This window comes from Protopterus annectens, chromosome 11.part0, assembly GCF_019279795.1.
Source record: "Protopterus annectens isolate FY-2018-M chromosome 11.part0, PAN1.0, whole genome shotgun sequence".
In the NCBI taxonomy this organism is placed as follows: domain Eukaryota; kingdom Metazoa; phylum Chordata; order Ceratodontiformes; family Protopteridae; genus Protopterus; species Protopterus annectens.
Genome location: NC_056745.1, coordinates 421,868,386 through 421,890,637, shown reverse-complemented (window position 1 = coordinate 421,890,637; position 22,252 = coordinate 421,868,386). Strand labels below are relative to the sequence as shown.

The 22,252-nt window shown below is 39.7% G+C and overlaps 1 protein-coding gene across 1 annotated transcript in view; it reads left to right on the top strand.

Moving 5' to 3' along the window:
- The window catches only part of UHRF1BP1L (UHRF1 binding protein 1 like), a 2,202,923-nt gene that overhangs the window by 1,601,836 nt on the left and 578,835 nt on the right, over nt 1-22,252 (top strand). Inside the window, exon 14 of the mRNA XM_044087916.1 lies at nt 3,616-5,081. Within this exon, the coding sequence (XP_043943851.1) occupies nt 3,616-5,081 (1,466 nt within the window). The remainder of the gene's footprint in view (nt 1-3,615; nt 5,082-22,252) is intronic.

Sequence of the window (22,252 nt, the reverse complement as noted above, 5' to 3'; positions counted from 1 at the left end):
TATGTTAACCCTAGGTTGAGGAACACCCTTTTCACATAAAAATTCACAAAACCATTCAAGACCATGCTCATGTGGTATCGCTGTGGTATAGGTCTTTGACATCCGTGGTAATAAAAATGCCTGAATCAACATAGTCCAACTTGTGGATTCTTTCAAGAAAGTCCCAGGAGTCTCTACATAAATTATTTTCTGTCGTTAAAAGTGATTTCAACCTGATATCCAAGAATTTTGGCCAACGGATATGTTATAGACCCATGACCATTAAAATTGGTCTCATGGGGGATCAAATGAATACTTGTGAATTTTTGGCAAAACAAACATACATGGTATTTTTGGATAAGAGGTAGATAAAAAGTTGAATTCATCAATTGTAATAGAACCTTCAATAAATTAAGTCATTTAAGACATTACAAATCTTCTTATATGAAACATTCAACGCATTCAAAGAGCTCTTCACATAAGCATCTCCTAATAAGACATCCATCATTTTCCAGTTATAATCTACCTTGTCTATTATGACCGCTACACCCCCCTTATCCAGTTTAATAATTCTAATATCAACATTATATCTCAGATTACTGAGACATTATATTTTATTAATACTTAAATTAGTAATGCGACCATCATTTCTTAAATTCCTTATATCAATTTCACATAACTTTTCGAATATTTGTAGAGATGGATGGACAGGTGGATTATAAGTACTGGAAATGTGCAGGGGATTACTTACATATTCATCAGATTTAAACAAAATGTTAAAATTCAACTTTCTTACATAGTGTTTCAAGTCAATCAACATGTTTGATAAATCAAAATTATTTTCTGGTACAAATGTCATACCCCCTAGATAACAGGTCACATATTGTTATATCCACATCCATGGAGGAAAAGTGAAACACATTAAAATTACCAGTTTTATTCTTCACAATAACACATGCCTTTAATTCACCATCATCAATTATCTCCTGCCCCGGTAACCCCCTCTTCAATTCACGGTGTACCCCCCTCGACCCCTGTTTATAGTGTAGGCCCCTCGATCTGGGGGTTCCCTGTTGTTTATCTCTGTTGGAGGCGTTCAGACCTCCTCAATGGAGGAAATTGTTCCTCTTCTAAAAAAGTAGTCTCATCTGGTTCAATATAACCATCATTACCATAATTAAATTCATTCGATGCCACCCAATTCTGTGACCTTGGGGATTCAGTGTATGCTTTATTCTCATTGTATTGACCCCTATCCCTTTCAAGCTTTCTTATTTTTCTGTTTTTAATAATATTAATTTGGTGCTCAATTGATGTAAAAAACTATTTTATAATCAAATAAATTTTCCAAATGAGCTCTATCCCCTGTAATTACCTTATCCAGTTCAGTAGCATCATTAATTAAATCAGTCAACAAAGTCTCATTGTGTTGAACCACAGTGTCCATATACTCAAATCCATTTCTATCAAATATGTTTATCAGTTCCTTATGCAAGGGCAAGGTAACAGTTAAACCAGGTGGAAATCTCCACATTCGTAGACCCTTTGGTACAATCTTAGTTTTCAGACATTCTTTAAAGTACAATTCTCTAATTGTACTTTCTTTATTTTCAGTAAGTAATGCTCTAGTTTCTGTAGTTTAGTGGTGTAATGAGCAGTACTTGCAGTATTTACTGGTGTCACCCTCGGGTTTTCCTGCAGCCATTCACCAACACAAAAAAACTCATTCCGTCCCATACAGTTATTCTGGGTATTTGAAGCACTCTAACCTTCACCTGGAGGTCGATTAACTGTCCTAGTCATGTTAATTGGGGGTGGATCTGTTTGTTTAAATTGAGCTCAGTAACAGTTTCCTAATTTCCTTGAAAAAGTCTCTGATTCACCAGAGACGAAAGCGCTTGGAATACTGTTATACTTTTTGGATTTTTATGTGACTACACCTTTCATGTGTTTTATTGAATAAATTCCTGGATAATCTGTGAGTCGGCTTTTGGATGTCAACCCACTGCTGCCATTTTTGTCAGTAGAAGGCAGACTCCTGGAAAAAAAAAAAAAACACTTGCTCCCTCACTAGTGTCACTGCACTCCTGCGATGAGCTCTTCTTTCACTTTCAGTCTCAAGTTGTTTGTCACCTGAGGTAGCTTGAGTTAGTAGAATGGGCTTCTTATAGCTTCATGCAGCAGCCCGGTGATATCCTTGTTGAGTGACATTTCTGACATCTTTAACAAGCATGCAGGTTGATGAAGTATGTCTAATGTCTGGATGTTTTGAAAACAGCCTGGGAAGTGAATTAAGCCATTTTTTCTTTTATTTATTTTTTTTTTTTTTCATCTTGCATATTAGAATCTGTACATGCATTGAGTTCTGAGCACCTGGAACAAGTAAAAAAGTTGACTATTACTTTTAATTATGAAAAAATAACAGCTTATTGAATCTTTAATATTATTTCATATTATTTCTTTTGTTTTAATGGTGGGGGTGGCTACAGCCCAACAGCCAGTACCACAAGCCACCCTGCTGCACCATGTGACAGTTCCTGTTTACTTTTTGCTAGTATAATACTTCCTTTGTGTACCTTATGGAGTGGAGTAACTGCTACATTTTAATTTAGGTTTTATGTTGACAAGACAGAGAGAGAGAATTAAAATATAGGATTAGAGAACATTGCTGTGACATAAAACATAAAAATGTTAGCAATGTCTTGTATAAATATTTGATAGTTTACCAGAGTTTAATGGGTTTTTTTTTTTATTTTGGAGAAAGTAAAAATTAATCAAAGGGAAGGAGACTGGAAAAGTAGATTGGAATATTGTGAAATAAAGTGGCAGTTAAGATGAAATGTCCATGGTCTTTCACTGTCTTAATGATCACATAATTATTTCTAGTGAATTAAAGCTGCAATCAGCAAAGCTATAAAATTCTATTTATATTTAGTTTTAAAATTTTGGTAGCAGTCAAAGATATATAGGTAGGGTTTATTGTTTTTTATAACATTGTAGTTTAGTGTTCAGATTTGCTATTAATGGAATTTTACAAGATTTGTTGCATTCTTTTTCAAAAAATGCATTTTTTTTTAATTTAAGGATTAATATAGAATGTGTTTTTTAAAACTGTTTTTCTTTTAGGTTATATGTTTATTAATTATTTATTAACTTGGAGGTTGTGATTAGTTTAATTGGAGGTCATTTCCTTTTTAGACATATATTGTCATTGATTAGAGAGCCTTTTTATATTCATGAATTGTATGTTTAATATTTATTTCTGATAAAGTCTCTGCACTGCCTTTAAGAGATAAAAGCACTTAACTTTGTATAATAAATTAGTTCCGAGTGTTGTACATTACTCTTGTTAATTTTATTTACATTTTGATTTCACTTTACAAGCTGTTACATGTACTGTAGTGAACTTGTTCAAAAATGCTAGTATCAAGAATTGGCCAAGAAGTGCATTTACATTATATTACAAGAAATTTTCTTGTTAGTACCCTTTTTATTATTGTGCACTATTATAATGGACATGTCTTCACTTGTGTTATTCGTTGTTTAGTAGTAGATATAATTTAGATCAAACAAAAATGTATGAATAAGCATCTTTTCCCTTAAGTGTAATCACTGTATGTTTTATTTTTGCTTTAGTTGATCATTCCTATGGAGAAGGAGCTTGACAGCCATCAAGATATACCACAGTCGCTCTCAATTCAGACTTCAGAAATGATAGCTACTAACACCAGGCATGCACCAAACTGCAGGCGGTCAGATTTGGAGGCTTTGTTTCAGGAGTTTAAAGAATGTGAATTCTTCAGTAAAGACTACACAAGCTTTCCAAAGTGTAGTGGGGGGTTCAACCTATTGCATACAGTGTTCCAGAGACATGCACATGAGCAAGACACTAAAATGCATGATGTATATAGAGGTCATGTTGCTCCTGAGTTAAGCACATGTGCTTTAAAAAGTTCTGCTTCTACAGATGTCTGGGCTGTGCATTTTGCACAGTTTTGGGTGGATTATGAAGGAATGAAAAGTGGGAAAGGAAGACCTGTAGGCTGTTTGGATTCTTTTCCTTTGTCTCTATGGATCTGTCAACCAGCAAAGTTTTTGCATGCGAAACAGCTATTAAAACATCATTGCAACATTCCAAAGAGTGAGTCAGCAGACTTAGCAAACCGATTTCAACGCAAAAAGCTTCTAAGGGATTATTACAGTACTGATTCAGAACCCATGACCAATGAACTTCAAAAATGTCCTTCTCTTGATAGTTCTTTGGTAGAGTGCAGTCCTTCTGATGCAGATATTCATATCCTTGTGCATATTCAGAAACATGTAGGCATGCAGATTAATCATTATCAGTACCTTTTTATGCTGCATCTCCAAGAGTCATTAAAATCTCTTCTAATGAATCTTGAAAATGATATGGAAGAAGTGACGGGGAAACCTGCGGAACACACCAGTCTCTGTGTTGGTATCTTAGTAAAAAGTGCAGAAGTTGCCCTTTTCCTTCACCCAGTCCCTAAAGCAGACTCTGACAATAAGTCCTTACTTTCTGAGAATGAAAGCCCAGTAGCTTCTGATCTTTCACATTCTGAGGGTGGAGATGCTACAGTGACTGTTGATGCAGTGCCGCATAGCAGTATTTCAGAAAATTGTGTTAATGACAAGACTTCAAAATTAAAACTAGCTACAGCTACTTCTACTGACTCTGTTTTATCTAAGGTAGTCAGTAAATCCAGTTTACAGAAGTCATCTTTGTATGATGACGATTTAAGAAATTCACTTGAAAAAGATGAACATGTTAATAGGACTGGGTCAGATAACATTTCAGAGATCTCTCTCGGCCAGCAAAGCAGTATTTCTGATCATGCTGACACTTTCTACACTTTGACTGCTGATGTGAATGAGCAACATAAGGCCGTTGTTGATGCTGGTAGAGAGAGAGTGCAGGAAATGACTGGCACCTTAATAAATGACACTTTAAGCAGCACTTCATTAAGTGAACCCTCAGACTTCAAATGTGATTCAGCCATACATTCCATAGAGTCTGATACTGTCAGCTTGAAAGAATTTGCACCTTCAACACTAATGGACATTTCTCAGTCTCTTGTAAGGTATGATTATTGTATCAAAATTGAAGATTTTTGTGTGTGAATGGTCAGGAATCTAAAGCTAATGTTCTGTACAAACAGATGGGCATAGTTAAGCAATAATACATGACTCTGAGTGGGTATTTCAAAATTTACCCACAGTTGATGTGATTTGGTCATGAGGGCAAAGCCCAAGTGATAAAACATAGCTAACCATGGGTAAATCCTGATATACCCACTAACAGGAGTGAATTATTGCTATTATACAGTAACATTATTTAAGAAGACAATTACTTATCTTTCTTTAATAATGTGGTTGTATCACTGCACTTCTGTCTTCTTCCGTGTTGTCCTTGCTATACTGATATAGTGTGCATGCGTATGGGACTTATTTCCATGCTTGCATGGTACATCAGTACAGAAGAGACGGAGAAAACAGAATCTCTGTTGCTGTTTGTTTATTTTTATTTTTTTACATGTTAAAAAATAGACAAATGCACAGCAAAAAAATGAGGAAAATTGGGTACGTTTCTTTTTCAATTTTGCAGAACATACCTGATTTTTCCCATATTTTGGTTTGTTGTGTCTAGCATATGGCAGTCAAAAAGTCTTTCTGCTCAAATCGTACTTCAGTAGCCGGACTTTTTTATTGGTACATGCTTGATTTACAATGGCCATGCTTGTTGGGCTATCCAGTCAGTGTGCTCGTTTCTGAACGACAGTGAGACATTATTGTATAATGCACAGTATTAATCACGGACAGGTTGATCTTGTGACTATGAATTTTTCAAACCAGTTTTAGAAAATGGAAGATAGTTATGCATCTGGTGTAATTTATTCAGTAGCAAGAGTAACTGCAGGGGTAAATCAAGCCTAACAAATAGGTAACACCTCCAAACCAGATACAACTGAGAGGTCTCCTGAACAGTTTTAAAACTTCCTGATGTGGCAGCATCTTGACATTGGGATATTTCTTGCTTAGTGTCTGTCTGTAATGCCCCATCATCTGCATAGAGCAACTTTTTTGACCTGTCTTCTCTGATTTGTTTGCTAATGTAGACCATCACCAGTATGAACAGCAGTGGGGCGAGATCTGAACCTTGATGCACACTCACTCCCACTGAGAACCCCTCTGTGAGACCAAACACTGTTCATTCCTGTTTCATTTGGTTCTTGTACATAGCCTGCACTAATTCTAGGATTTTGAACCACAGCAGGACTGCCCAGTAAGATTTTTTGGGACCTTGTCATACTTATTTAGTTATTTATTTAACATTTGTTGACCGGGAAAGTCTGACTCGGACAGAGCCTGTATTCAGCGGTGGCTCATGGAGAAATGCTCCAGACACGTCTTTGGAATGCAGGAGGAAATCCACATGAAAGCAGGGAGGACATGCAGACTCCACGCAGTAGGCACCCAGCCAAAAATCAAACCAGAGAACCTCTTGCTGTGAGGCGACAACGTTAACTGCTGCACCACTGCACCACCATCATGTGCTTTCTCCAAGTCTAGGAATGCCCAATTGAGATCTTTCCTCATCTGTAGCTTCTTCTCAACTATCTGTTTCACTGCAAACAATGGATTGGTTGTGTTGCAGCATGATCTGAATCTGAACTGCACATCTCCCATCTTACTTTCTACTACTCTCTCTCTATCAGTCATCCTGTCCAGAACTTCTTTTGAGTGTAACAGGAGTTTGATACCTCTGTATTTCCCACAGTTGTAGATAATACCCCCTTTGTTCTTGTACACTGGCACTAGTATACTTAATCCCCAGTCATCTGGGATGCACCTTTCTCTCCATACTGATATCAGTACTGTCAGAATCTGTTTCTCTCCTATCTCACCCAATATTTTGATCATATCTGCTTTGACCTCATTTGAGTCTGCTGCTTTCCTTGACTTACTTCTTTTAGGGTAGGCTTTTCCTATTCATTCATCGTAGGCTGTCTGAGACAGTACAGCTTCTGTGAGATTTTTTTCATTCAGAATCTGCTGAAAGTATCCCTTCCATCTGCCTTTGATGTCCTGCGGACTGGTGAGCAGGTTGTTGCTATCATCCCTTACGGCAGGTGTCTGACTGTCTTCTTTATCTTTTTGTCATTGCCTTGCAACCTGATAAAGAGTTAATTTTGCCATCTACTGAGCCACTTTCCAGAAGGTGGTAGATTGCTTCTGATGCCTTGTTCTTTGCTATTGCATCTGTCTTCTTAGCCAACCAGTATTTCATCTTGGACTGGTCAGTCTTTTCGGTCTCTGTTTCCTGCACTCCTCCTTTCTTTTGATGACTTCCTGGACTGCCATATTTCACCACCAGCTTTCCTTATGTACCTTGTTTCCATTCCTGCTCAGCCTCATGTTTGTTCTGTAGTACTCACACATACTTTTATGAGGTGCTGTCATTCTTCTTCAACTCCACCTATGTCCTCTTCTTCCTGAGATACTAGAGCCCTGGGTAATTCCTTGAACTCTTGTGCTTTCTTTCTGTTTATGTTTCAGGTCTTCAGCCTACTCTGTGTTGAACTTGGAGCCTTCTCTGGCCACTGCTTAAAGCTGACTGTGGCCACCAGTGGTTTATGTTGTGGACGGACTCTTTCACTGGGGATGATTTCGCGATTGCTAATTCTATTCCAGTGTCCTTTTTGTACTGGGAGGAAGTCTACCTGAGTTGCATGTTGGCAACTTCTGTATGTGATCTCTTGACGGTTTCCCTTGCTGAACCATGTGTTTGTCACCTTCAAGACATTTGCCAGACAGAGGTTCAGAATGATTTATCCTTATTTATTCCTGCTGTCCTACCCTTGTGGATCCAGGAAATCCTCCTATCCTGTTATGTCTGTTCCTATACATTCAGGTCACCTATTATCAGCACCAGTTTGTGTTGTCCTGGTTTACACAGAAGGGCCTGCAAATGCTGTCTGCACTCTTTTCTTCACTGTCACATCCCTGCTGCGAGGTATGGGCTGCAATTATGAATAGTGCCTTATAGTTACACTAAAGTCTGATTGCCGTGAGTCTGTCACTGAATATCTGTCCTGGCCTGAGTCCAAAAAAAGTCAGTGGAGATCAGTGCTCTACCCCTGGTTTGAGTCTGAAAAAAGTCAATGGAGATCAGTGCTCTACCCCAGAATACAAATAAAATAAATTCTGATGACATCCTTCACAGTCATCTGAATTATCTCCCTTACAACAATTCCCACACGTTCTCTAGACTGTCCGTTTGGGTCACTGGTGAAGGTTGGATCCTAAACCACTGACAAATACCCATGCCCCTTGGTGACATTAGTCAACATGACTAAATCACCTAAAGCCAGTTTTTACACCACAGAGTGACTAACCCTGACATTGCGTGCCACAGTTCATGCCTAAAGCTGTTTGTCTAACTGTTCCACTTATAACTTATATATAGCATAGCCTAGAGTCTGGGCAGCCGCCCTCAGCTCCATTCTTGGGTGAGTTTGAGATGGAAAAAGCATGTGAGACAAGGGCGAACATGCAAAAGATCAGCACTGAACCTTGTACCTTTTGAATGGAAGGTGAGGACCTTAACCATTATGCTGAGCAAGTCATGAAAATGTTTACTTATTTGGCTTGATGGCAGAGTTCGGGTTATTACCAAAGTATGGTATTCAAGGAAACTAGTGTTGTGTTACCTCCCACAGTCAGGAGGTCAACAGCATCACTCTTTGAGGAATGGGACAAGTATAATTGCGGCAGCAGGTTTTACTGCACTGCATGGAGCTCTGTTGCTAGTAGAGTTTTTTCCTACCATCCAGAAGATTTTTTAAACAATACTATGTTGGGTAGCTTTATCTGCTGAACAGAATTTTAGCAAGAAAGGGGGTTTATCAAATATGTAGTTATTGGATTGTATGTGTCTGAACTCCCATAGTTTATCCAACTGTGACCAGCTGGTACACTAGTGGTGTTAAATCTGTAAATTGCATGCGATCTGGGAGGGAGTGGTATTTCTGTTTTTACTCCATACATAGAGTATGTGCAAAGGGGTAAAACTGCATACAGTATCTCCCCCATTGTGCACTGGTTTTAGGAAATGTTTAGATTTTGTTATGTTGTTCTACAAGACCTACTCTATGGCATACAGTGTTTATGAATAGCATCCAGTACCTCTAACATTGCAATGCACCCTGACTGAAATGCTGTCCCAATACAATCGAGACAGACTACATTGAATTCATGATGTCCTTTGTAACCTGCCTCAAAACACAAACATCACAAAGTAGTGTTGCTTGACAGCAGTACATGAAGAAATTTTGAAACACAGCAAGGTCACCTTACAAAAAAGGTACTGGTAAAATATATTTAGAAGGAATATTCTCTCTAGAAACTCACTTTCTGCAATGTCTTAGCAGTTATACCAGGATTTTAGCAAAATACGTAATATATTTGTTTTTTTCTTTTTCTCTCAGCAACCTGAAACAGTTTACTCTTTTCCTGACTACCAGAATATATGTTGATAGTGAATATGCTAACCCAACATGCTTAAAGATTTTCCCCACATAATGCTACTTTTCCTGTTTACCCCATGTATATATTCTAGCCCTGTTGCAAAAGGTGTGTCATTAGAATTTCTAATATAGTATAACAACATTGCATTCACAGTTAGTTTTTGTCTGAACTGTAATTGTAATTAAATATGAGTTTTAAATTTGAAAGCACGCTCCAGTGGTAATTTTGTTGCAAGCAACGTGTTGTACAACATTGATGTTTTAAACAGGCAAAAATTGCAGTCTTTTTATATTGTGACTTTACAAATGCTGCCTGCCTGCTTGTTTGTTATAGTCCCCTCTAAACGCAGCCTACAGTGTCAAATTACTGAAGAAACCCATTGATTTTAGCTGGATCTGCAGTAGAGACAAATTGTAGTGACTTGTGGATACTTGCTTCTGGTAGCAAAGTGGAGAAAATGTTTAAACCCTTAATAAAATGTACTGCTGTTCTTTAACGGAGATGTGCAGCCTTTGGCTACCCAGTTAACTTATGATCAGTCTTCAGGAATAGTGCTGCCATAGATTAATGCTTTCTGAACCCCAACAACAAATTTTGTACCCTGGCTGACCAGCCATCCTTCAGGGGATTCTGTAAGTCTAGTACAGCCCTAAAGAAATTTGGCCAGAAGGTGATGTGGAGGTTTAGCTAGCTGATTTTGAACAGTATTCACGTAGGGAAAACTGGCACCAGACAGATTGGTTCAGAATTGTATTATCCCCTCCAACAGGAGAGCTACTGAAAGTTTAGGTAGATCTGAAAAACTCTACACTTCACTGTTAGAAATTGAAACAAGAAATCTTACCAATAACTGAATCTTTACTTGAAGTGCAGTTCCATATGTTTCATAAGTAGCATTTTGTATCAACAGGGTGGCCACGGTGGTGCAGCGGTTAGCGTTGCCGCCTCACAAGAGGTTCTCCAGTTCGACCCTTGACTGGGGTGCCTTGTGTGCAGAGTCTGCATGTCCTCCCTGTGGCCGCGTGGGTTTCCTCCAGGTGCTCCAGTTTCCTCCCACATCCCAAAGACATGCTGTAGGTGGATTGGACACTCTAAATTGGCCTTAGGTGTGAGTGCATGCATGTGTGTGTGCCTTCTGTGGAAGGTTAGGCGCCGGGTTGGCAACTCGACACCGTAAAACTCCACTGCCAATCATGAGCAGACAGGTGATCCGCTGTGGCGACCCCTCACTGGGAAAAGCCAAAAGAAGAAGATACTAGTGAAGTCACAAGTGGCAGATTTAACTAATATTTTAAAACTGTGGTTGAAACTTTGTGTAAATAATTCTAGTATTTTTCTGGAAATTTTTGTGTGTAGATAAAGGCAGTATTCAGTAGTAAGTTAAGGAAGTGCATATTCCAGAGCCAAGTGTTTTTGTGGGAACTTTTGTTACTAAGTGAAGTTGAAGATTCTAAACCAGACTTACATGCAGAAAAGGCTAGTATTAAGCTTTCACCTAAATATGCTGATTTGCCTGTAACCCAGAAAAAAATGTCATCTTTTGAACTGTTTTTTTTTTTAATGGTCTAGAAGAGGGCATGCAGCCAAGTACTGCACAATTAATGATAGTCATACCTTGTCTGTAAAAACAGCTCATACTAGTAATCAGCAGTCTGTTAGTGTGCTTTTAAATATACCAGTAGAGATCAATGATGCTGAATGATTAACTGTTATAAATGTATAATCTGCCTTCTGGCATTGTGTTAGCTCCAAACTTTAAAAATGTTCTGTTGTAGTAGAAGGAAATAAGTTGCTAGATTTACTGGACTCAGGAGTCATGAGTACCCTAGTTAAATTGCAATGCATTTGCAAGCACAAAACCACTAGTAAGCAAGACATTGAAATGAAATATGTGCATTGAGACAAGAGAAAGAATGAATACTGTGTTACCCAAGTAGAAATGAAAACTCTCTAGTAAAGTTGTACATCCTGTAGCCTTGGTGCCCATTTTGTCTCTTGATGTAATCTTTGGCCTAGATTTTCCCAATTTTAAAGAAATGTGGAAACTATGAGGGAAAGGTACAGTCCGATATACTGCCAGAAGTGCATAGCCCCAGCCAAGAAAAAATGCAGAACTGGAAGAAACAAGATGAGCCAAGTTTTGGCTCTAGGTTGAAGGGTTAGATAAATCTGTTACTGAGTATATTTAGATGGCCCTAGTTAAAATGCTGAATGACAGCATTATAGGAATGGAGAGGTACTGCAAATTTTATCAAGACTATAGTAGTTAAGGTGATAAAAGAAGTCAGCATGGAACCTGACAGAGAAAGACCCCCAATTAAAATAAACCCAGATGAATAGGAACAGAATCTGAGAAAGGGACATGTGGGCCTCATATTGAAAGGAAAGAAAAGAAAACAATCTGAACATAAAGTTACTTTCTGCTCTACTTTGCCAAAGTGGGAAGCCAACTAGTAACAGAAGCCATGCTGGAAGGAAAAGACAGGAAAATTAATTCTGAGGATTTAGAGGAAACTGCCAGTACCTCTGTTTGAAGAAAGCCATCGTCATGAGTTGCTCTTTATAGGAGATGGACTAGATGACGTGGAAATGCTTATATAGGCAGTTGTAGATGATGAGGCAACTGCCTCCACTTCAAATCAGAATACTGAAGAAAATACCGACTTGGCTTACCTCCAGATAAGTAATTTTAATTTCAAGAAAGCTCAGTGAGAAGGTGATATCCTAGGTAGAGCCACAAAGAACATACAGAGAGTAGATGGGGAGTCAGAAGAATAAAATAGGTTTTTATATGACATTTTCTTTATTCATATTCCCCGCAGATGGCATAGATTAGTCATTCAGTCTGCATCCATGATGCACTTTCTTTAATGCTTTTGCTTGATTTTATTGGCCTCATATTATGAAGGACCTAGGAGACTTTTGTGTTGTATGCCATAAGGGCAAAAGGACAGCACCCTACCCAGGATTTAAGAACTAGTAGTACTTTTCTGCAAAGCAGAAATTCCCCAAGGATTTCTGATTGACATGACAACCCATGTAGGTTCAGAGTTATGCATAAACCTTTCTAGTGATTAACAGTGAAGCAGCAAAGGAACATCTGCATACCACCTTAAAATAGTTGGGCTAGTGGAATATTTTAACTAAACTTTGAAGTCTTCATTATGAAAGGTTACACAGATGGGAAAAAAACTGGAATCAAGTGCTGACATATCATCTGTTTGCTGTAAGAGAAATGATCAACTGGATTCACTCCACTGGAATTGCTATATAGCAGACATCACGAGGGCTTGTATAGCAGAAAAAGACATGGTGGGGGGATATTCCCCCTAAAAGTGTGATACTATATTTATCAGAACTGCAGGACAGGTCAGCAACTGTGATTGCAGTAGTGAGGCAACATATGGAGAGGACTCAGCAGGTAACATAAAACAGAAATGCCAGTCTGAGAGAGTTTAAAGCAAGAGATGAGGTACTTATGTTAGTAACTACTGTTAAAAACAGGTTCAATGTAAAGTAACAAGGCCCTTTTAGATTAATATAGTAAGTAAATGAGGGGAACTAGAAGTGAAAGTTATATATCCTGTAGCCTTGGTGCCCACTTCACAACTTCTTTGCTCAATAATTCTGGATAAAACCAAAAACAATGGGGATAGCGAAGGCCCAAAATCAGAGGCATTTTTTTTAAAATCCTGCACTAATTCACTTCAAAAGTTAACAGGACAGTAGGTATTACATCAGTGTGCACATTTTGATGAATCGTATGATTGTGGGCGTTGTAAGATAACTGAGCCACAAGGCCATTTCCGCCTTGCTAATATTCATCATTAGGCACTGCTTCTCTTTTCAAGGAGGACCAGGGCACTCTTATCAGGGGTGAATTTGTGAAGATCCATCTAGTTGTCCTGCCCTTTTTTTTAAAAGGCAGAGTATCATTGTGCTTAATTTGGGGAGAGAGTTTGTTCCAGAGAAGGGTAGGCCTTGTGTGACAAATCTATCCCTCATCGTAATCTTACTTATTTGCTTAGGTAGATTTAGGTTTCTGGCCCTAGTGTAAGCTGGACTATTTGATTTAGTGAGGTGTAAGTGTTCTTAGATTGCTGGATCATTTCTAGCCCTATAAGCAAGGCAGAAGTCACCCTAAAGAATTGAGATGAGGGTCAAAGCCCTCCAGTCTTTCCTGGTAATTAGTATTTTAAGTTCCTTTTCTTTTAAGTTACAAACATCTGAGATCTCTCCAATTGCTTGGTATTCTTAAATACATCCTAAAAGAAGCGTTACTCTCAAGTACAAAGTAGGTGAGGACTTCATTAGATCTACAAGATGTACCTTTAACTATAAGCTATGCAAGGTTAGTCAAATGTTAGGGAGCTGTGCACTTAGGTACTCTGGTCTCTCTCAACATTTTCATAGGTTCATGGGCGATAGGGGTCCGAATGGAGAGATGAAAAGTCAACAAGCAAAGGAGAGTAGTAGTGCTGAAATTGAATTAATCTTAAAGTCTTGGTGAGTACCTTGGCAAGGTGGACCGCTGGGTGCGCAAGACCCAGGATAAAAAAGTGCCCAATCCTGGTAGGCACACTGGTGCTAGGACTGGAAAAAAATGGCCGTGTAGAGTCCTCAAAATATGGAAACATTCCTACAGTGGGGTCAGGCCAGGCCCAGAGGGAGGATGCCCCCCCCCCTTCCCGTTGTAGAAGGAAGTAACAGTCCACAAAAATCACAAAAGGTGAAAGGCCAAAGAAGAGCCATAAAGACAATAGCATGGACTTTTGAGGATAAGAAAGAAATTATGTATTGTTACTGTTATGCAAAAAGCCCAGAATTTCCAGACACAAGCTGTACAAAAAGATTGAGAGAAATTTGAGAAAAGAAAAATACTTTTACAAGAAAAACTGTCAGAAGCTTCAATTGAAAATTTGCATTAATACAACAGATTTGTGAAAAACAGTATATAGATCAAGAAACTTTGATTTGTTTGGAAAAATAATCATCTGAAGAAGTGCTGAAATATAAACAACAAAACCTAGAGATATTTGAAAAGTATAAAAAAGAAATGTGGACATGGGAAAGAGAGATTTAATATGATACAATATTTTTACAAAGGTGAAAGCCAAATTAATCAATATAAAGAAGACAGCCCCAAAGATATTCAAAGAGAAATATAGGCAAAGGCATCTGGATATGGAAAATTTCACAATAAAAAAAAATCACAAAGATGGAATGTAGAAAAGAAGATTAGCAAAGTAGAAGTTAAAAAAATAGAAGCTGAAGTTATGGAGTGCCTGCAAAGTGAAGGATTTGGTATAGAAGGTCTAACACAGATTAGTTCATAGCATGATGGAATGAGCCCCCAAAGTAAGGAGAAACAGGAAGATCAGGGGACATCTGAAGAAGAAATACAGACATGGGGAAAGAAAAAGAGATGTATATGGTGTAATATTTATGCAAAGCAGAAAGCCAAACTAACCAATACAAAAAGAGAAAGAGTAGCACCAAAGATATTTGAAGAGAAATAGAGGCAAAGGAATCCAGACATGGAAAACTTTTCAATACAAAATAAGACAAAGAGGAAAAGGAGATTACTGAGGTTATGGACTACTTGCAAAGAGAAGGATTAAGTGTGGAAAATTGAATGCAGAAAGCACCACAGGATAGAGCAATGGATATCCAAATTAAGGGGAAACCTGGAGGAGTGTTCCCAGCACAAGAATCTGGTAGTCTATTGGCCGTTTTGGGCCAATTTCTAGCTCTTTCAAGTCCCCCTGTATAAAACCCGCTTTAGCGCGGCTTTGCGCATAGCGCAGCATCGGGCAGCGTTGCGTAATTGGGTTTAAACCATTCTCGGCTCCACAAAGTCTGCTCTTCACTTTTTCCCTTCGAACTGATCTAGTTCTCATAATAAACACCCTATTCCCACTCTAAAGCCTAGCACTTGCTCACTAAAGCAATTATATAAGTCAGCACTAAAAAATTAAAAGCACTGCACCCTCAAAAACTCCCCTTGAGTACTTTGTTCCCCATTGGCCCTTTTTTTCAATTATAAAGGAATTCCCAATACTATTCTAGCATGTCCAAAGGTCAGTTGTCAATATCCTCTCCGGTCCAGCTGGTGAATCTGGGAATCTTGAGGCAATGTTACAACTGCCTCATGTACACAGACAACCCTCTCCTCTTCCCAACAAATTCCAACACATGTGAGAGATGCAACCACATAGCCAAACTGGAGGCTAAGCTCTCTCAACTCAGTACTGGCGTAACCATTCAGGAGGAGAAGGAAACCACACTCACTACAATTCCAGTCTCACATAGACCTACCACAACAGCAAACCAAACACATAAACACACAAAAACATACTCGGAGGCTCTAAATAAAAATCCGCCTAAGCAGCAGAGACCTCCAAAGCAGACACCCAAGCAACCGCTACCCCAAAACAAAACACATGCAACACATAGCTCACAAAGCCAGTGTGCCGAACAGTCACAGCCCTTAAGGCTAAACAACACACCTGATACACTTGTAATAAGTTACTCTATTGTCAGGCACACTGACGTCCCGCTCACCAGGCTGAACAAGGAGAAGGTCACTGTGAGCTGCCTGTCGGGCACTAGGATCCGCCACATAACACAAGCACTCAGGTCACTCCAAGGCAAGGACAAATATGTGAATGACCTGAGATGTACTTCCCTGGACTACATGAAAAGAGACATAGAGGAGCTCTCTGAGCATGTAGCCCAGGCCAGTATGACCTTGAGTAGCATATTACCCTCACCAAGAATGATGCCACAATATGAAGACAAAATTTTCAATTTCAACAATTGGCTTAAGTATTGGTGTCATTCAAAGGGGATCCAATGCCTGTCTGCCTGGGATGACATGCTCGACAAGCCACGATGCTTCGCTAGGGACAGCTTGCACCTGTCACCCCTGGGCTTTCGGATATTGGCAAAGGCTCGTGCCACCCCCATAGTGCCTTTTTTAGGCAAGGCTCAAAAGACAAACCCACCTCCATATAGGTATCACAAGGGATAAGAAACTAAGAGTAATGCTACTCAATGCCAGAAGTCTAAACCTCAAGATGCACGCACTCAAAACTCTCCTTAGCATGGAGAACATCGATATCTGTTCAGTTACAGAAACCTGGTTCAAGGCTCCCGAGAGCACCCCAGCACTACCAGGTTATACCTCATACCATGTTTTTCGGCCCCAAAACTTGGACCGAACCACAAAAGGAGGGGGAGTATCAATATTCGTCAAAGATACCCACACCTCCAGGTTGGTGGCACAGCAGGAAGCATCTGAGACTATCCATGTGCAACTAACAGTGGGTAAAACTGCCTTCCAGTTTATAGCCTACTACAGACCACCCTCCCAAACCCAGGAACCCCACTCGGCCTTCCTGAGAACACTGGAAAATATGAAGGTCTCTCCAAACACCATTATATTGGGCGACTTCAACTACCCTAACATAGACTGGGAGCATTACTCTAGCTCCAACACCCTAGCCCAAAGGTTCCTAGAATTTATAAACTCAAATGCTATGGAACAACTTGTTGCCACTCCCACAAGAGGGGAAAACATACTGGACCTGATCATCACCAACATGGGGACTCTATGCTCCAGACCAGAAGTGTATCCCTCACTGGTAAGATCAGACCATAAACTAATCTCACTAGATATTCACATCCCGACCCCAGCCCCTGCCAAGAAAACCGCAGTGAAAAATTTCTCTAAAGCAAATTTCACACTCCTCAAAACCGAGGTGGAATCCTTCAAAGCCCCCGGGCCTGTGGAAAATACGGCCCAGACCGCAGAATCCTTTATAAACGCATTCTATGAACACCTTCAGGAATGCATGGATCATGCAATCCCAAATAAAACCAAGACCCAATCCTCCAAAGTTAGGCGTCCTGTCTGGTGGACCCCAGCCATAAACAAACTATACAATAGAAGGAGGAAGCTACTACATGATAGAGCAAAATCCCAAAAAGGGAAGGCATCTCTGATCAGTATTAGCAAAACTACGGGCACTCATAAAATCGCCTAAGGCCAGCTTCGAGAGAAATATTGCACAGGACACTAAGGATAATCACAAGGCTTTCTTTAGTTATGTTAGGAACCTGGGTGGGAATTCCCAGATATGCTCAGAATTAGTCCAAAATGACAAAAAATACACCAAACCCACAGACATTGCCAACATCCTAGCTGACAGGTTCAGCGCAAACTTCCTTTCCCCACCAAAAGGGCAAATATCTATCCCAGCAGAGTGCTGCCCCCCTGACATCTCAGATGCTCAGGTAAGAGCCACCCTCTCCAAAGAAAAAAACACAGCATTAGTGGGACCAGATGGTGTCCGGGCTGCGTCCTACATGAACTCCAAGAAGAACTAAACCCAAACATAAAACTACTGTTCAATCTCAGCCTTACTACAGGATATGTACCCAAAGAGTGGCGTACAGCAACAGTGGTCCCTCTCCACAAAGGTGGTGCCTCAACGGATCCTGGAAACTATCGCCCCATAAGCATGACTAGCTTGGTCTGCAAAGCTATGGAAAGGATCATCATGGACCTCATAAATAAAGATGTTGGGGACCTACAGACACTGGATCCTACCCAGTTCGGCTTTGTTAAGGGCAGATCCTGCCTCTTAAACCTGGTCGATTTCTTTGAAACAGTCACCAAGGCCATTGATGAGGGGAAGGTGGTCCACACAGCCTACCTGGACCTGCAAAAGCCTTCGATACAATAACCCACTCGGGCATTATAGATAAGCTCACCAGCTTAAATGTAACCCCTTATGTCACTAGATGGGTTGCAAACTGGCTCAAGGACAGAACCCACATGGTTAGAATTGCTGGAGCCATGTCAGACTCCAAACCAGTTACAAGTGGCATCCCACAAGGCTCAGTCCTGGAACCTCTCTTGTTCGGTATATATTTCTCAGAGGTACAGGCTAACATGGAAGGACTGTGGCTGACCAAGTTCGCAGATGACTGCAAACTGGGCACCATAATAGACTCTCCAGCCGACACAAGCCTCCTACAAAAGGGCCTCATAGAAACAGACAACTGGTGCCAGAGCCATGGCCTCAAGCTAAATGCCAAAAAGTGTATAGTCATCCCCTTTGGCAAAAGCAAAGTGCCCACAAATTACCTCATAGGTGGTAATCCATTAAGTATGGAAGAAGTAATTAGGGACCTGGGGACCCAAGTTGATAGCAATCTCTCATTTGACAACCATAGCCCACCTAATCATGAAGGGATTCACATCTAGATCAGGGGAGGTCATCGTGCCTCTTTACTCGTACCTCATCAGGCCCATAATTGAGTACAATGCCCCTTTTGGGATGTCCCTTACCAGACACCTGCAGCAACTGGAAAGACCCCAAAAGTACCTCACCAAGAGGATCAAAGGGCTCAAACAGATGCCATATGCTGCCCGGTTAAAGAAACTCCAGCTCTACTCAGTGGCATACGGCCTGCTCAGAGGCGATCTGTGCCTGACGTATAAAGCCATGTCCAACCCGGAATTAATGGACATGCTGCACCTCAGAAAATCCAAATCCCATCAAGCTATGCGCTCGAGAGACTTTAACCTCAGCACTGAAATAAATAGGACATGCTGGAGGGACAGATTCATAACCCAGAGGCTCCCTTCACTCTGGAATAAAATCCCAGTCCAGGTTAGGCAGAGTCCCTCATTGACTCTCTTCAGGAGGAATCTTGATTAGTGGATGGGAGATAGTAGGTTTACCCCGGGTATCACTTCTGTGTCACTGTTAGACAGAGGCACAGTATACTAACCTCGAAAAAGGGCATAGCAAAATTCATTTGAAATGGGTGGCGAAAGCCAAACACACTCTAGCTAGGCTTATAAATGCCCTTGGGCAGATAGCCTAGTATGAACCTATGAACAGGAAGCAATTGGTCAGGTGCCATATCAAGATATTTTAGAGCCTTCCACAGAAAACCAGTATAAACATTCACTCTCAAGCTAGACAGCAAGGAAAGGAACAGGAAACTGTAGAAACTCTGATGCAGTCAATGTTGAGGAGTGATAGGCCAGTGAGTTCCCATATGACAGAGCAACGGATGGCACAGGATGAAATTGAAGTGAATGTGCTACAGGAAGATGCTATAGAACTTTCTGTAGTATACCCGCAGGAAATAGAAAACAAGGAATGTGCCCTCAGTTTAGAAGAAAACGAGCTAAGAGAAGAGTTGCTTGATTTAATAGACATGGATAGATATATTAAGATCATTTAGAGAAATAGACTGCAGGTTAATAAAACCCAAAAAGTCAGAAGTCTGATAAAACAAATTAATGCAGTAATCAGGACTGTCCATAGAGATCCATGCGATGTAACAGAAGTAAACAGAATATATTACTGTGCTGCCAAATTAATAACTGATAAAGTTCTACCACAATAACACAGGGTAGTGGGGGAAAGGAAGAAATCGAATACCATCTTGGAAGTATGAATAGAGAAAACTATAAAGCAATTAAAACAAGAAGTGTCACTGTTAGAAGACTATAGAAGAGGGAATTGATCAACAAAAGTACTAAGAAAGATATATGTGATAAAAGCAATGTGCAGTATTAGAACAGACCAGGATCTATTATGCACTATCGCGAATAAACTAAAGATTTCAGCACAGGCGGAAAAACTTAGAAGGTACACAGATAAATATAAAAGTACAAAATAAGCAATTTATTGATGACCCAAAAAAGTTTTATAGAAAAGTGGGAAACAAGGTAAAAGGAATTGAAAGACCGCCAAAAAAGAGGTAATAAGATACATTTTGGAGAAGTATCTATGAAGATCCTGTGTTACATACCAAAGATGCTAAATGGAGAGAAGTAAAAGAAAAAATAAGAAGTTTAAAGGTGCAGGATATAAAATGGGCTGAAGTAACAGCCAAAGAGATTGAAACAAAGTTAAGAAAAGCCTCTAATTGGAAAACCCCAGGTCCAGATGCAGTACCTAACTTTTGGTTAAAAGTATTAACATCTTTGCATGAAGATTTAGCCATGAGTAAGAACTTTTTTATATGCACACCCCGAACAGACACTAACCTGGCTAACAACAGGCAAAGCAATGCTCCTACTTAAGAGTGAACCTGCAAGCTACCCTTAAAATTATAGACCATTAACTTGCCTTCCGATGATGTATAAGCTATACACAGGAATTTATCCTGGCAGAGTTTGTAGTCATTTAGAAAACTCAATGATGGCAGTAGAACAAAAGAGCAATAAAAGAAAGTCATATGGAACAAAGCATCATTTGTTGGTAAATTCATACTGGAGAACTGTAAAAAGGGAAGAATTTAAGTATGGCATGGACTGACTATAAAAAATCATTTGATAGTATCCCACATTCATGGATAAAAAAAGTGCTTAGAAATGTATAAGATATACCCTACACTGATAGACTGCATTACAATGACCATGAAACAGTGGCAGGCCACTTTGCAATTAAACCATGATAAAGGACAGATTATTATCCCAGGGGTAAAAATTCAAAGGGGGATATTCCAGGGAAATTTCTGTCACCGTTGCTATTCTGGCTTGCTTTTGACCCATTAAGCTATTTACTTAACAGCTCAGGCCACGGCTACAATTTGGCTCCTAGAAAACAACAAAGTATAAATAATTCTCATCTTCTCTTTGTCAATGACTTAAAACTGTATAGCCCATCAGATGAACTTAAACTACAGCTGCAGGTTAGAGTTTTTTCAGATGATATAAGAATGTCATTTGGACTTTGTGTGCAAAAGCAACCTCTAAAGCAGGAAAAGTGCAGCATCAGGAAAACATCAGATGTGTTGTCCTATCTCGCCATCATTCTTAGTAGGATAGGTTCGGATCTAACTCGGCCTTTATGTTCAAGCTCAAGGGCTTCTACCAACTCGAGATGAAATCCTATCACAGCATGCACCAGAAAACCTCCTCTGATCTTATTTGCCACTAAACAAGATCGGATGCTCGTTCTGCTAGCTCTGGCTAAGTATATTCTTTATTATAATCTCTGCTTTTAGTAATTGCTTACTCTTTGTTGTTTTTTTATCTTCAGATAGTTAAATTGCTTGCCAGATACTTTATTTCTGTTATTGTGGCTGTTTTTCTACTATTGGCCATCGTTTTCCATCCAGGCCTTGTTGTCCTTCTCCCAGCTTCTATTTTAAAAGATAAGTAGCCCGTTTAAGTTAGAGGGCTGTTATTCTTGTCATTTCTCTGTTTTTCTCTTCTAGAAATCCGATTGAAGCAGTTCGTTTAAGTTAGAGAACTGCCTTCCTTTCAACCCATTTAAGTTAGAGGGCTATCTCCTCCCCTTTCTGTCTCCCGGACGTAGCCTGTTTAAGTTAGAAGGGTGTGGCCTCCTTTAATTTTTTCTGTCAAGTTATTGCTGTTTAAAAAAAAAAAAAAACTTCTCTAACTAGCCTTTTTCCTTCTTCTCTGTCAAAATGTCTAGTAAAGATTCAAAATCATTAGGTTTCAAAAAATGTGGGCAGAAAATGACCTTAAGTGATAGGCACACACTTTGTGTCTATTGCCTAGGAGCTGTCCATCTCCAGGAGTCTTGCTCAATTTGCCATTCCTTTAACCACAGAGCTCTCCTGGAGAGGAAGAACAAATTTGATATTGAGGACTGTTGAAAACCCCCTTCTCAGAGGCTATACAAGAAGGTGCAGGTTTAACAAAAACTGACAAGTCCCCAACTTC